Raw genomic sequence first — 16,533 nt, 5'->3', positions numbered from 1 at the left:
TCTAGCTCCTTAGGCCTGTGCTGTCCTGCATAGAGCTGTGGACATAGCCATCAGTCCGGCTTGTTTTCAAGATCATGAAGTCAAATAAATGCTGCCTTGTTTTGCCAGACTTCTGAATCAGTCCTCATTTTCTGGGTCCACTTTGGGTGCCCTGCATGTCAGGGTACGACTTTCTTATCCCCATGCGGCTGTCCTTCCGTCAGCATGACTCCACATGGGGCCTCTCCGTGGCTCATTACTACCCACTCCCTTCCCTACCGCTGCAACCTTCCTTTCTGTAGCATCCCTCATCAGAGCCAGAGAAGCATAGGGCGTGCAGACACTAAAACTGCATTCCTGGCTGACCAGGGAGAAGATGGGAAGAGAGGACCTTGTTTTACCACCTGATGACTAAGGGAGGCAGTGTAGTGCCCCGTCCTACATACCAGTGTTTCCCATCCTGGCGTTGCTGTGTATTAGCCATGTGGCCTCCAGCGAATGACTTAACCTCACTAAACCTCGGTTTTTCATCCTTAAACAGGGGTGCTGACAGTGACAGGACCTATCTAGTACATGTATAGTGAGGATTAAATTAGATAATATTAGCTCGGTGCCTAGCACAGAGTTTGCTTGCAAGAAAGGGACAGAGCGGGAGAGTAGACATGCAGGGGAGGGCGAGAGAAGTGATCAAACAACCAAAATGGGAATAGGTCTTTCTAGAAGTAGACCTGCAATTTCCTGCTTGTGGCATGGACTTGAGATACTATCCAAGCCTGTCATTTTCTAGATTTGCTGGCCCTAAACATGTCCTTCAAGTTACAACCCAATGGCCAAAGAGTGTATCCCTCCTGCACTTGAGCGTGGTTGGTAGCATCGGGCAAGGGCAGGAGCCTTTTCTCAGAGTGGGGAGACCAGGCCTGGCCCTGGCTGCACTCTCTACTGGGTGGGGAGCTTGGGCAGATCGTTTCCTTCGGGCTCGGTCTCTTCAGAGAGCAGGCTGAGGTGGCTGATATCTGAGGCTTCTTCTGTTCTCTGGACTCAGGCCTCTGAGGCAGACAAGAATACTAGGCAATGAGATCACACGGGAAAAAACCCAAAATGTCACCTTCGGTTTGGGAAGGGTCTTTAGGAGACACCGATGTCCTGCTTTCCACGGGGCGTGCATATGGATTCCTGCAGATGGGTGCCAGTCTGTTAACATTCCTGCTCGTGATGACACACGGCACTTTATTTCCACACCTCACCAGGTACTCGCCTTCTGAAAAGAAAGGAAATCAACTTTACCAGTGCATAAATGCCGCAGGCAGCTTTCACACTGGTAGCTTTCTTTAACAAGGTAACAAAATACATTACTATTTAATTATGCAGCTTCCAGCTTTTCTCCTGACAAAGCAACGCCCCCGGTGCTTATTGAAAAGGGGATTTGTAATCAGCCAAAATCGACTCAGTTTTGCTCAGTCTCATGACATTTCCATCCCCTCTTGCACCCTACCAAGTAAAGGCAATTTTTCAGCCGTTGCCAAAAAGTTAGAGGTGGTGTTTTATAAGACCACAAAAAAGTCATTGAAACCATACTCTTTGTGTAGCTGTTTGTTCCGTTCCTCTGACCATGTGCCTCACTGGGCCCCATATCTTCCCCAGCTAACTCTGTGGGCTCCTTCTCATTCTCAGAAATCCTGGCTCACCCAGAGATGTTCCTTGGGCATCTGATTTCCCAGCGATCTTTCTAGTTAAGCTCCTTTTATATTTGAGGGAGAGAGTGATAGTCTTGGCCCATGTTGTATTCTGAAAATGGAGTTGGTGAGTGATTTTCCGTGACATTAAAAAAAAAAAGTTTTTGGATTCACATTACTCTCTGAATCTTGGAAGCTGTTCTCCTGGGATGCCCTTTTCACTCCCTTCTCGACTCCTTTCCCCCTACCCCCGTTTCAGACATCCCACTTTATCAAGTGAAGCCCCCTACTCCTTGTCCCCCCATGCCTCTACACCAGCTGGTCTTTTCCACAGAAAACTCCCCACCCATATTTTCTGCCAATGCAGATCTTCCCTTTTTGGGCAATTTCACTTCTCTGAAATGAAATGCTTAATTTTTCTATGTTTTCAATTAATATCTGTCCTATGCCAATATGGGGAAGGTTCAAAATTAGCCTTTTATTATAACCTAGTTACAAGTACAAATTGTCTGCATTTACAGTTACAAGTGAGAGCAGGCTCTAGAAACTATCTTTTAAAAAAAAATTGTACACATTTGCTTTATGTGCATTTGTTGATCTATGTCCCTGAAAGTGACCTTTGTTGTGTTAACGCCTCCCTGGTTACTTGTGTTTCGGTGAGGAGGGTTTTGGCTACACCCGTTCTTAGTTCAACAGGCCTTCATCATACAGAGTGGCCAGTGTCCTGGCAGGCGTTGACAAGGCACTTACTGAGCATCCCGATGACCGGATGACCCATAAACCCATCATCTTTATGAGCTCCCGAGCACACTCATTTGTACTTGGATCCTGGCCTTAAACACCATTTCCCAGCTGCAGTCTTGATGTTTGGGTAAAACCAGTAACCATCCATTGCTTCCAGGCCACATCGCATCTGCTTGCGGCTATCACTGAATGAAATATGAAGGCAGCTTTTCAACCTAAGTTCCTTTTAGAGATCCTGAAGGACACGGCTAGAGTACATCAGATGAGTTCAGGGAGACCTATCACAGGAGGAAGGGGGCCCCAAGTTGAGAGGCGGGATGAAGCCAAGGTTCTGAGGCTATCTCTGAGGTCCTCGGGGAAAGTCATTATGAGCCGAGCCCAGTGGCCATGCTGCTTCTACTTAGCACCTTCCCCTCACCTGTGAGGCGAACAAGACCCTTATTTATTAGTTCTTCCATTTCTCATAGTCTCTTAGGAAGATAGCTTTACCATCCAGATGCTGGGAAAGCAAAAATAAAGTTCATCATTCTAAGTCAAATTCTCTGGACATTCTAGAGATGGAATACTTGTGGAGAATACAGAAACAGTCCGAATGTACTGAGAACTTGAATATCTGTTACTTTATTCAAATGTTAAGGAGGAGAAACAGTGTTATTGTATGCTATGATTATTTGAGGTTCATGAATTTAGTAAGGTGTAACCAGATTAAAACCCTTTATGTATGTATAAAAAACCTTCCCTGTTGGTGGAAGCTTAATATTTATTGAACAAAAATGGTTGATGGGATTCTGTAATATTAGTACTAAAAAGGAATTTCTATTTTCCTAGATTTAAGGGAACAGTTAGATATGACTTTAGAAGGTGGTACTATATATTTTTCTAAATGCTTATTTATTTTTGAGAGAGAGAGAGAGAGCATGAGTGGGAAGGAGCAGAGAGAGGGAGAGAGAGAATCTCAAGCAGGTCCTGTGCTGCCAGCCCAGAGACTGACATGGGGCCCCATCTCATGGCTCAGAGAGATCAGGACCTGAGCCAAAATCAAGAGTTGGGTGCTTAAGCAACTGAGCCACCCAGGCACGCTGGCACTCTGTTTTTTAAAGTGTTGGCCACTACATCCAAAAATGGTAATATTAATATATTATCACTAGAAAAAACATTAAATTTGAGTTGCATAGATTCTCAAAAGATATTTTCAGGAACCTCTCTCATCCCCCCTGGGACTGTTGGCACATAACCTACGATGTTGTGGAAGACTGAGGAAGACCTATGAACTTGTCTTCTCTAACCCAGGACTCAAAGCAAATTCACCCATGAAATTTCTCTTAACATTGACCTAAGGTTTACCACTGATGTTCTAGGAAATAATTATTGCCTGGTATAGGGCTCTAATTTGACCCATAAGATAAATATTTATGATTTATTGAGATACTTACAATGTTGTTTTGCTGCATCTAATAAACACTAGATACCTAAAGAGATTAGATTAGATTAGGTGCCTAAAAAGACATGAAAATATTTTCAGCTCCAAAACCAACTGCCAGGTATAGCAGGAGCCAGTAAAGTGGGTTTTCCTCCACTCCTTACAATGTCTTCCTTGATTCAGGGTTTGAAGATTGAATGATAGCTCAATCACTAGACCACAAGTATCAACCGAGTATTTATTAAGCCTTCATATATTTCTCGTGCTATAGTTTTTATTGAAAGACAGAATATAGATAAAATAAAAAGGAGCAAAGTTAAAATGCAGTCCCTGTGCTTGTGGCTTAAGTGCAGATATGGGGCTTTCACACGTGAAACAACCAGAGAACAATTTCGCAACCACAGGTAAACAAATGGGGTGTTTGGGAGAGACATCTGGTCCCCACACTGTTTGTAGCTAATTCCAGGGGAGAAATAAGAGAAATGGAACGAACTGCTTCTAAAGGGAGCACGTCCTGGTCCTCTGGCAGCAAGGTGGAAGTTTTCTGCCAGGAGGGAACACTGGATAGGGGGCTGTTTGTTTTTTCTCCAAACAGGAAACTCCTTCCATGCCAATAGTATCTTCAAAAAGATTGCTGCAGCAGATGGAAAGAACCCCTATGCATTCATGCATTCAATTAGCAGGGACTAATTCAATCTGAGGATTAACTCTGTCATTAGAGAGAAACAAAACCTATTTATGTCTCCCATCTATGGTTACACCCTCTGAGCGCCATTGGCACAGGTGGTGGTTGAACGTTAGACCACTGTAGCATTTTTTGGTCTTCAGATGCTGCTGATGGATGAATCCCAATGATGAGGAGATATCTGAAGTGTGTGTGCTCTGAGCCCTCCACTCCATTTCTCGGCAGTGGGGGAGACGATGGTAGATGGGGTGTGAAGGACATGGGACTAGAGTTGGGTGAGTGATCGCTTGCTTGGCTGGAGGAGAAAGAGGAGGAGGCACAGTGTTTTTTCTTACATCTGATTATTAAAGAGAAGTTCAGGGTAAAGTCTACCTTAGATGGAATTCTTAATTCAACTCAACAAACATCTGTTGTCTTCATCATCTTCTACTTGCGTTTCTTCCTCCCACTCCTAAAAGCTGACCCTTCAGATAAGCAGTTGTCAACCTTTTGTATTTTTCAGTGACACTGTATGCAAAATACATTCCCATGGGTGACTCCCGTAAGAAAACTGTTGTTCGTGGCCATTTCCCAATGCTGACTAAAAGTCACCATCAACCCTCTTACTCAAAGTATGTCACAGTGCAAGTGTATGATGGGACAGACTGGATTTTCCAAAAACAGCCACAGCATGATCTCCCATCCCACACATTCTTCTTGCAATATGACTTTGACATTCTTTTCATTGAGATGTGGGGTCTGTGTTTTCTTGAATATGGACCAACTTAGGACTGTAGCAGCAGAAGTGACTCCATGTGATTTCCAAGACAAGGTGACTTCCACTAGGCTTTCTTGGGGTGGTTGCTTTTGAAACCCAGTCACCATTTCAGAAGGAAGTTCAAACGGCTCACAGAATGTCATGCACGAGGAACTAAAACTCCCAGCTGAAACCAGCACCCAGTTATCAGTACTATGTAGTCGTCTTGAAAGTAGATCTTTGAGGTTTCCATGGAGCTGCCCCACCTGATGTCAGGTGGAGAGGAGACAAACTTTCAGCTGACCCCGATCCAAATTGCAGATTTTTGAACAAAACAAATAATTGTTCTTTTTGAAGCCACTATGTTTTGGGATGGTTTGATGTACAGTAACACCTGATCCCAGATTTGTGTATCATTCTAAGAATAATCTTGGATTTGTTCCAGGATATTAAAAACCCTCTGTATTTTAGCTATTAACAAATGACTTGGCACATAGCTGATTATCAATTGTCAAAACCTCCTCTAGGCTTATATTAAAATGCAGAGGTCTTTTGCAACATCTAATTCCTCCTTTCTCTCACTTCATCTTGTTCAGTATGACTATGTAAAATAATACTAATTAGAGTCATCCTCATGAGCTGCTTCTCACTTATGCCTAATTACTATAATTCCCAGTAGTTATCCATACCATTAAATAAGTGTTAGCTACCTTTGCTGTATTTGATGATTATGCTAAGTTCCATTTTGGGGAGCTAAGCCTTCACAGTTTGTTACTCATGTACCATGACTGACTGCTTACAAAGTAGAAAAATTGGACAGAATGCTTCTGATAAGGAAAATACGGGAAAAGCTCTGCAGAAATATATATCTCAAAGAAATAGACTCTTGGGCAGCTGACAGTGCAACCTCTCTGGTGGCTAAGCAGTAGGTCACTTTGAATAAAGGAGAAGTAGGCAGATGCCCATTGTCTTCCGGTCAACACAATGGTGAACGCAACATCTGCCATGGGTGCGCTCAGGGTCTCCCTCGGCATAAGAAGAGTTGGACCTTAAAGCCATAAACTGACTTCATTTTCCATGTAATGCATTCATGAAACTTTTATTGGAGGTTGTTTCTATTTTTTCCCACCTTGCTCCAGGTTAAAGGGGTAACAGCATGGTGGAAGGAATTCTAACATGGATCATACACAATAATGTTAAAGAAAATATAAAAGAAACAAAGAAAAAAATAAGAGTCCCTTTGTCAGCTGGATTGCTAGCTATCTGTGTGACCTTGGAAAAGTGTGGTTACCTCTCAAGCCCCAGTTTTCTCATCTGTGAAATGAGAGGGTTAGGGTGGGGTCAGAAATAGCCCTGGAATGTAGAATATGCCCATTTCTGAAGGAATAGTTCTAGGATATGCTGCTTGCATTGCAGATGAAATATTGAGGAGTAAAAAGTGTGCAGAAGTTGGCAAAGCCTTATATATGTTTATACTTTCAGTGCATCAACTGGTTTCTCTCCCAACCCGAGGACAAGCTACTCTGTTCAACATCTGTTGTTTGTACTTTTAATTTTTTTCTTCAACAGTTTTTTAAAAACAGATTTAAGTGACTGCTATCATTAGTAGGTGACAAACTGTCTTGTAATAGAATATTAATTTAAGAACTGAGAAATAACACGAAAGATTAAAGTTTTTAAATAGACATAAGTGTTCAGAGTTGAAACTATATGATGTAGTTATTTGATTTATTGAGAACTACATGCACAAGGCTTTGCCAAGTCCTGCATGCTTTTTATTAAATATTTTCGTTGGCATAGCAAAAACCACAACCTTAAACTATCCCTTTGGAAGTAGTCATATGCCAAACTCTACAGCTGTAATTGGCCTTCTGTAATCTTACCTTTTCCTTTCATAGGTGAGAAACGGTTCTTTTTCTGTATAATGAGGTCAAAAACATTCAGTATTCCATGGTGTTCTACAAAGAAGATCGTAACAGTCAGATCCTCTGTTCCTTGAGCTTATTTGCAGAGTCTCAAAAAGAACCGATTTTATTTCATTTTTCTAATGAGAAAACTGAAGTTTGGTAAAGTTTACAGCTAGTTAATCATGCTCACAGGGCTTAAATTCAGGCATCCTGAATCAGTTCCCATATATGCCTTCCTAATTTGGACTTCTTGCCAAAACATCAGTTTCTGGCAAGGGGTGGAGTTTGCCTTGTGCAGTGGTATCCCCAGAACCTCAAACAGGGTGTGGCTCTGCAGGGAAGGTGGCCAGCCAGTGACCCCAGGGATTGTTTTCTCCCTCTCCTGATTCCAGTGGATAGCATTGTTCCTTCCATGTGCAGATTTCTGAGGATATCCAGACCCTTGGGAATTGAGACCCAAGACTGAGAAGGAAGACGGGGATTCCTTCCTTGCAATTCTGACTTGTCAGTTCCAGTTTTCTGTCTTATGATGTTTACTGGATAGCAGTTTACTGGAAGGGGTAGCACTGAAGGGAAAAGCAACCACTTCACATAAATTAATGATTCTGTTTCTAAGCTCTAAAAACGACAAACTTCTCAGTTCTCTACTCCCTTACTCTCCTGTCTAACTGTGTAAGTTTATGTGATTTGATTGTCCAGAAAACTTACTATCCATCCACTCAATAACCTTTACCTCCCCCTAGAAATTTGACTTCCCTTCTTTGTATTTGGGAGCATGATTTCCCCAGTTGGGGAGAGTTTTGGAAAAGGCAGGAAGGCAAGCTTAGGGACTGAGAAATAATAAAGAACAATACAATAATCATAACAACTCATTATTTGTTTTTTTAAGCTTGATCTTTCAGAAGGTACGGTCTGGAGTTGAATACTAATAGATGCAAGCTCTCTGTATGCAGAAGAAATCTTAAACAGTAGTGGTCATGGTGAAGGACATTAATCAGGAGAGAGAAGTGAGCCTTGAGCCTAATAATGTTTGCATAATAGCTACCCTTGCGTGTATTGCTTGACTTAAAAATAAATATCCACGCTTTCCATCTCCAGTACAATTGGAAATTATTTGTGGTTATGATTCTCTTACATGATTCTCTACCTGTTCATGGGGACTTTAAACCAGGAAGCTGCTGGAAACCAACAAACATAGCAGTGCTTCTGAATGAGTCTGGGGTAGGCATTTAAAGAGGCTATAATGTGGGCAATCTGTAGAAAATGAGCAGAGAGCAGGTCATAACTCTGTTTCCAGGAGGGGAAGGGTAAGATCAAACTGGCATGGTTGACATTTATATGCTTTCCTGGTTTACTTTGAACTCTGCAATAGTTTCTCATCACCTGCAGGATAAACCCCAAGTGCCTTATCTTGACAGAAGAGGTGCTCACTGTGGCGGGGGGGATCCTTTGGTCTCTGAAGCATCTTATCTGAGACCACTCCTCACCTCAGGGAGGATAATATACAGCGTTTTGCAGCTTCCCTTAGACATCTCAACTTAACTTCCATGTCTTTGTTCAGGATCTTCCAAATCCTCTTTGCTCATTAATTCTGCTTACCATGAAGAGTTGGCTTAAACTTCACCTCCTCCAAGAAATCTTTGAACTCTACAGCTAGCCAGTAAGTTTTCCCCCAGCTTCTAATATTTTTCTCTCTTTTCTTTCTTTCTATCTTCCCTTTCTTCCCTTTTCCTTTCTTCCCTTCCTGGTTCTCCTTAAATAGACTTTGTCCTGGGGAATTTCTTTATTGTCTTGATTTATTGCTTGTATGCCCCAAATGTTATTACACAAGTGCTTTAAATTAATGAATTCATTTTTCTTCTTTTCTCTATTTCTCTTTTCTTTTTCTTTGGATTTCTGGGAAATGTTTTAAAATCTTGAAAAGAATAGGCTCTATAACTGTTTTTGAAGCTCTGTGTTATTTCAAGCCCTGCATTAACTGCCCCCGGACTCAGGCAATTGCCCTAACCTTATTCCTATCCTAATATGGATATTCTACTTCAGTCAGGAGAACATCCTATAGTATAAAGATCTGAACTGATTTGTTCTTGCAGACTTGTGATTGGCTAATATTTTCTCCTGCTTCTCCCTCCCTGTCCTCTGATATAGGGTTTACATCGTAGGGTTAAGCAGTACCCACTGACTCCTTCATCCATGCCTCTCCTCTCATAGGTGCTATATTCACAAGATATGTCTCCTCGACTTCCCATACCAATTTCACCCTTCCTTTCTAGGCTCTTTCCGCAGTGTCTATCCATATGTCTTCAGATACTTAAGTACAGTCGCAAAAGTACTGAAAATGACCCCTTCTGTTGACATATCTACTTATAAAGCTTTTGTTTTTTTGTTTGTTTGTTTTATCCTTACTATAGACAGATGAGCAGCTATTACTTTTATTTTACAAAAAAGAAAATTGGTTCACAATCATTGACTTGTTAAGCTTACATGTCTCCTAAGTTAAGTTTAGAATTACACTCTAATCCAGTGCCCTTTTGCAACACTATAAAGGCTTGATAACCTATAAAGACTACTTTCTTTCCTTTTCTCCAGGCGTCACAGAGCCTGGGGGAGCTCTGCCTGGGGAGCTCCCAGAGGGCACTGGACAGAGGACTGGACTGGACACTGACCTGCATTATGGCCGCGATTGGGCCACTACTGGCTCTGTGCCCCGAGACAGTCACTTTACTCTGAACTCCAGTGTCCTCATCTATAGCAAGAAGAGTGAGGCATGTGTTTTCTTTGGATTCTTCTGACATTAATTTCCTTTCTGTTTCTATCTCTCTCCCATCTGGCTCCTTTTCTCTTTCTGCCTTCAGTCAGTTCTGCAACTAATCGTTGCACATCAATACCGTACAGAGCATTGTGCTAGGAACCCTAGGGAGAGGCTTGCAGCTCATTATGGAAAGGGGAACATTCTTTCCTCTTTCCCATTCTCCTCCTTTTTATGTCTGTCTTTCTGTCTGTGTCTTCCTCGAGTGCTCAAGTGGCCCTCCTTATTTCCATGGGTTTTCATGGTTTCTGCTGTGGTCAAGGGCAGGGCCTTCAGCCCTGGGCCAGTGAATGGGTTTAACCTGCCTGTGGTGCATCCAATCACTCGGGACTGGTAAGTACTCAGTATGAAAACCTGGAGGGCCTTGTCAGTGCTGCTCCAGGGCTCTGTGCATTTGGATGCACAACACAGCATTTTTGGCTAACTCTATATGAGAGTAAATGAGAATAAAATGCCACTCTGAGAAATTTAAAATTTAAGTTACTCTCTTCTAAAATTCTATGCCATTCATGCCTTAAAATAATCTTTTTTTTTTTTTGAGTAGTTTTAGAATCTAGGTATTTATTTTTCTAAAGGGACCATTTCCAACCTAAGACAAATGTTCCCTTGGGGAATCATTGCTGTCATTAGATGCTCACATCTTCTTGCCCTTGTTAATCAGTTTTCTCTTCTCATTCCCCTTTTGTCTCCCACATAACCTGTATGTACATGCACTTCTAGTTTTGCCCCTAAAGCTACATATTTTTATAATTAGTTTAGGTTTCCTAAGACTCTCAGAGTTCTTTCCATTTGAGTTGCCAGTGGATGAGATGCTGACCACATGATCATTTTCCTCGGAACAGAATTCAAGTATACACGTCCCCTCTCTACTACCTTTAGTCTTCTTTATTTCCATAGAAGTAGATAGTTGTTTCTCATTACATAACAAAATTACTAGTAATTTTTGGAACTCCAAGAGGATACAGTAGAAGGAACTGGAAAGAAAGGAGCAAAAAAATCATGGTTAGGCATCTAGCCTGCCTCAGTAGATGAGTTGAGAACATTCATAGGGTTTAATCATTTCAGTAATTCTGTAAGATTTAAACTTGATGTTTATGTGGAAACTGGATTCAGAGGGGTTCCATGATCTACCCATTGTTCCACAGCTTGTGAAAGAGCTGAGAACTGAACCTAATCTCTGTGACTCCAAATTTGATGAGGGGGTGTTGAGGTAGACTCTAGAATGTTGGACAGAATGGGTGTCTGGGCAGGGAAGGGGTGAAGAGAAGGCTTTAGCCTGATGCAAGATTCTTGGCATGCTTCTCTTTCCCTGATTCCTACCCCAAATGTAGACTATTTTGGCAAAATATAGATCCAGCCCTTTGTGGTATTTTGATGAGAGGGTCTTCTACTAATGGGACATCTCTCTTTTGTCTTTCACAGCAATTTTACAGGCAGTAATAGCTGGTGATCTTATGAAGGTAAGCTATCTTCCTACCAAAATTTTTGGTGATTCTTTAACAACTTTAACCTCATTTCTCACCGCATTTTCATGATCTCTCGTATGTCATCTATCATCCATCCCTCTGCTGTGCTAGCCGACTCGAAAGGGGAAGGATGTTCTTTGGGGAAATGGACAGAGAGGGCCAGAGGAGTCTTCATAGCATCTCCACATTTCCTAACAGCAAAGGATGTGTGCAGGGGTACTGCGCTGGTTGCCTCCACTCATAACATGGACTGCATGTTCCCAGGCTGCAATGCTCACAGTGCCCCAAATTCCCGCTATCTAGGAGCTGATATTTGGAGTTTTAAGGTTTCTTTTTAGACAGGTCTTGAAGTGAATGCATTATATGGATAATAGCCAGAAATACACTCTCCGGGCCAGAGCCTCCAGCTTCTAACATTATTATAGTTTTGTCCTTCAGGGATCACAATTAACCAAAAGAAGATGCTTGGTCTGATCTCCTTTGAACATTTTCATTTCTGCGTATATTTTCTTAGTTCAGAGGGAAGGAAGTAGTCACTGCTGCCTCTGGAGTGAATATAGATTCGGGAGTCAGACTGCCCGCGTTCAAATCTTGGCTCTGCCATTCATTGTATGTGTGACTGTATTTAATTCTCTCTGTGCCTCAGTTTCTTCATCTGTAAAACTGAATAATGTTGCCTCTATCCTTTGTCATAAGAATTGAACGTAACGATACACGTAAAGCTCTTAAGACTGTTTTTATTACATAGAAGCGGCTCTGAAATGCCAGCTAGTAGTGTTAGTCTGTGTCTTTTTAATAAACATAGTGGAGATGCAAATATTGTTATAAAGTGTGTACAGTCTATAAGTATTCTAAAAGTTATATTTAGTTTCATGTCATTTTCAGGCATTGGGACTTAGGACGACCTGCATATCCCTCTGTAACCCACACTGGCTTGATCTGCTCTGTAATATTGGCACCTGCGGGAGACAGAGGCTCTACCCGCCAGCCTGTGGAGAAGGGTGCCATTGCAGATTGAGAAACCAAAAGCCTTAAAAGAAAGCTGAGAAGCACTGACCTTGCGTGCAACTTCTTCTGAAGTGCATCTATTGAATGCATATAAACTGAGAACCCCCTGTGCGACAGTATGAAGAGGTTACTAATAGGAAACAAACAGTCAGAAGGTCCCAAGCATCCTGATAAACTGCCGTCTTAGGCACATAATCCTGGAAGTGGTGCCTGTACCACTGTCTGGGTCATAATGTTACCAGCCATTGTCACCCACAAGAGAAAAGTGCTCTCCAAGTGGTGAACCTAGGAGTTTGATGCTGTTGCCCTGCAGTGGATTAAACCAATATTATCCTATACTCCCTGCAAAGCCTTATGCGAGATGCTTTGGGCAGTAAGATGTGATTCCTGCTCTTAAAGAGCTTCTAAGCCACAAATTATTTGCAAAACTACTAAATTTGAAATCCTTTTTGATTTTTCCTCTGCTTTTAGCCTAGGCAACATAGTTTCCAGGTCCCTGGGTATATAGCCACATTTTTTTCATACTTAATGGAGAACTATTTGAAATATGGGAAATTACTATATTCAGTGGATTGTCTTATTACCTTCTCTGTTATAATCATTTCCTAAGTGCCTGAGAAGTTACTTAACCTTATTTATTGGGAGATGAAATATAATGACTTAGGGTGTTTCTTTCTCATTCTTTTACATTCTTTCCCTCCCAAGTATTTTTCTTCCCCTTTTCTTTCTTCTTCCCCATCTTCTTCTATGTCTCTATTCCATGCAGAAAGCACAGTACACATTAACTATTAAACTGTGTGTATGTAAGAGAGAAAGTGCACGCCAAATAGCAGAGAACAGAAGAACCCAGGAGTCGGTGTGAAGGCTGTTGGGCGTGGTTGCTGTGTAACTCAGCGGCATAAGATACCCATGGACTAACTGAAGGGCCACAGTGTCAAAAACACTACAGAAAGGCACAATCAAGGCAGCTGATGGATGGGTCTGTGCTTCTCTGTTAAGCCTGAATCCTTTGTGCCTCTGCCTACAAAGAAAGGGAGTATCATTTTAAGACTATTGTCGAGCAGTACTGGACATGTTTAGATTCTTTGTGGAAAACCATTAGCTACCTCTTGCTGTTCTGTAGCCTTGTACTTTAGAGATAAAAGTCCCCGTATGTTCTTTACATCCATTCAACTATTCCTTTTTGATCTATTTTCTGGAAAGTCTTCTGTGACTCTTCTTTACCCGTTAATAACCTCCTCATGTTGTTCTCCATTCCTGTGTCTGTCTTTGCACATCGGTCTCCCCTATGGACTGCGAGGTCTTGAGGCCAGTGACTGAGTCCTGTTTATACTTGTTTCCCTGGAATCTGGCACATGGCAGTTCCATGGTTGGATTTGACTGAAATCATGAATTATGAGTTGCCTCTTTGACCTTATGAGATTGAGATGTTTGATTATATATATATATATATATATATATATATATATATATATATATACACTGCCATCTAATTCTTTCTTGGTGATAGTTACATTCCTTTTGCTTGGTACCTTCTGGATTATTTTATTCTTATTTTCCCTAAAACTACCCTTTATAAGCTGCAGAAAGACTCTGTGTCCTGCTGTACTGCAGTTTGGAGAACAGAAACCCACTTACACTTTCTATAATGTTCAGTATTTCATGAAATTAGACCATATCCTCACTTCACCACATTATTCCCAGGCTACAAAATCTGTGGGGTTTTTTCTAGTCTGTTCTCACAGGTGTTTTAGGTGTCTACTACTACATTCCCTGAATCCTTTTGGTTCTCACCCTGTGGGTCATCTCTAGCCTTCTTGGGTATGGGTTGGATGGTTAACAGAAGGCGAGAGGCTGGACGGCAGATCAGGGTGAAGAAGTGAGGCCGTGCAGATGTGTGCCCGTGTCTGCTACGTGCACGTGTGCTGTGACCTCCCGCAGGAAAATGGGAAGCAGCTTCTGGATTTGGTAGCTGGGTTCATTAGAGGTTGAAGAAAAACTGGGGGCGAGGAAAGGCGCTTAGCTACGGGACACCAAGCTATTCCTGTCTGCAGCCTTAATTATCCTTTCACTCAGGAGAGAGCTCAGCCAACAGAGGAAAACGTTTATTCTCTTCGCTGCCCTTCACTCCCTTGGGACAGAGAGCAGTGCCCAGAAAAGAAAGAGACATAAAGCAGAAAAGAAATAAGTAACTCAGCATGTTTCAGTTTCCTTGGGCTGTTCAGTGCCCACAGACCCTCTCCCGAGTCAGGTGAGATGCTGGCCATCTATTTGAGTGATAACACAGACCGGGAATGTTACTTCCTCCCTTTGACTTTTCTGTGTCCTCTGCGGCTAGAAACGTTTGTGGTTTGCTCCATCACTCTTCTTTTTATCACCGGTTAACTGTTTTCCTTGTTCCGGACCCTGCCTGAGCTTCTTTTCCTATGTCTCTTTTGCAGCTAATAGAAAGCTATAAAAATGGAGGGAGTCTGCTAATTCAGGGACCAGACCACTGTTCACTCCTTCACCATGCAGCTAAAACCGGCAATGGGGAGATTGTGAAATATATCCTTGACCACGGTGAGTAGGTACAGTGAACCAAGGATCACTTCTCCATGCAATAATTGAATTTTCTAAATCGACTTTCTTCCAGGCTATGTTCAGAATGGTAGAGATGCTCTCCAAATTTTAGCTCACTCCCCCTGCTTATTGGAGGCAGACAGAATTGCAGACCACTGACATATGTCGGTCACCATAATCAAACATTTCATAGAAATAATTTTCATATCAAGGTCTTTGCAGGATATTTTTGAGCTAAGTAAAAAATAAAAGACAAAATCAAATGCCACCTGATGTAATATGCTGTATTGTTTTGTGAAGAGCGTTAAGTTGACTGGTTGGGACGAGGTACCAAATTCGTGGGGATAGCATGATAAGCATGTGTTGTTGTTTTTTTCCCCAGCTTCCTGGCTTCTCTCTCTCCCTCCCTCTCTCTCTCTCTTTCTCTTGCTCTCTTTTTCCAGTTTGAATCTCATTCATCTATCAAATTAAGCCACATTTCATTCTCTTTGAAAACATCTGGTACTCGTGTGTCTTCTGTGATTAGGTGATTTCGACATGTAGCATGAACATTAGCATCTTCCCCTAATGGCCCTTTAAAGGCATAAACACATGAACGGACACCAAATCTTGACCATTACTTTCAGCTTCCCATGTTTATAGTGTGTCTAGGAATAAAGAACAGGAGTAAAGGGGAAAAAATCTGCTTGGCTTGGGTGTTTTTGAGGAAGCAGGAGTGGAGTAGCCTCTAGCTCTGCTAGGTATAGGTACACAGAGACCTTGGAAGATTTTCTGTGAGCCCCGGCAGTGACCCTGTGGCATCCAAATTCAGGCCATAAATAGTAAGCATATTAGTAGACATGCACATTTGCACATTACTTTTTACTCCTCTTTTATTCAGTTCAACACACGTCTTACTCCTTTCAGTCATTCCACAGATGTTTGTGGAGTGCCTAACAGGAACTACCTGTTATTGACCAGTGGACACACACACACACACACACACACACACACACACATGCACACGCACGATACAGTCACTAGTTCCAGGCAATTTCTGGCAAAAAAATATAATCATATGCAGAGTGAAATTGAAAACAGTTCTATATAGATGGTTTAAGTCCTATTGTAAAGCCACAGGTAGATAACACAGCTGCCATTTGTCACACACTTCTCATATTTCAGATGCTTCTACTAAACATATCCTATGTCGGGATGTGACACATCGATTGTCAGTTACATTTGACACACCTTGTTTTGTCCTCAGTTCCTCCTCACCATGAAGAGTTTACTTGAAACCTTGGCCCGAGTGATGGTGGAAAGAATAGCTTAGGAAAAAGAAAAGGTGTTTGAAGTCGGATGGTGGTTATTAGAGCATTTCTTGCCCCCTGCACGCTGGGCCTGAAAGTCCCAAGCCAGTGTACTTTGGAAAGCCTAGGTGGTTGGCTGTGTTCTTGGTACTGTGTCTGCGGTGTGCGTCTTTTCATCTCCTGTCCCCCTGCCCATTCTACCGCCTGCAATGAAAGCGTTTCTCTTTGGGCAAGACTTACAAAGCAATGGCGGCA

At 42.1% G+C, this 16,533-nt stretch overlaps 1 protein-coding gene across 7 annotated transcripts in view; it reads left to right on the top strand.

Moving 5' to 3' along the window:
- The window catches only part of DGKI (diacylglycerol kinase iota), a 447,606-nt gene that overhangs the window by 408,989 nt on the left and 22,084 nt on the right, over nucleotides 1-16,533 (top strand). For all 7 annotated transcript variants that reach the window (XM_078438897.1, XM_078438893.1, XM_078438899.1 and 4 more), the window contains 2 exons: nucleotides 11,376-11,413; nucleotides 14,869-14,989. In XM_078438897.1, the coding sequence (XP_078295023.1) occupies nucleotides 11,376-11,413; nucleotides 14,869-14,989 (159 nt within the window). The remainder of the gene's footprint in view (nucleotides 1-11,375; nucleotides 11,414-14,868; nucleotides 14,990-16,533) is intronic.

Source organism: Panthera onca, chromosome A2 (genome assembly GCF_046562875.1).
Source record: "Panthera onca isolate mPanOnc1 chromosome A2, mPanOnc1 haplotype 2, whole genome shotgun sequence".
Taxonomy (NCBI): domain Eukaryota; kingdom Metazoa; phylum Chordata; class Mammalia; order Carnivora; family Felidae; genus Panthera; species Panthera onca.
This window is presented reverse-complemented; position numbering and strand designations above follow the sequence as displayed.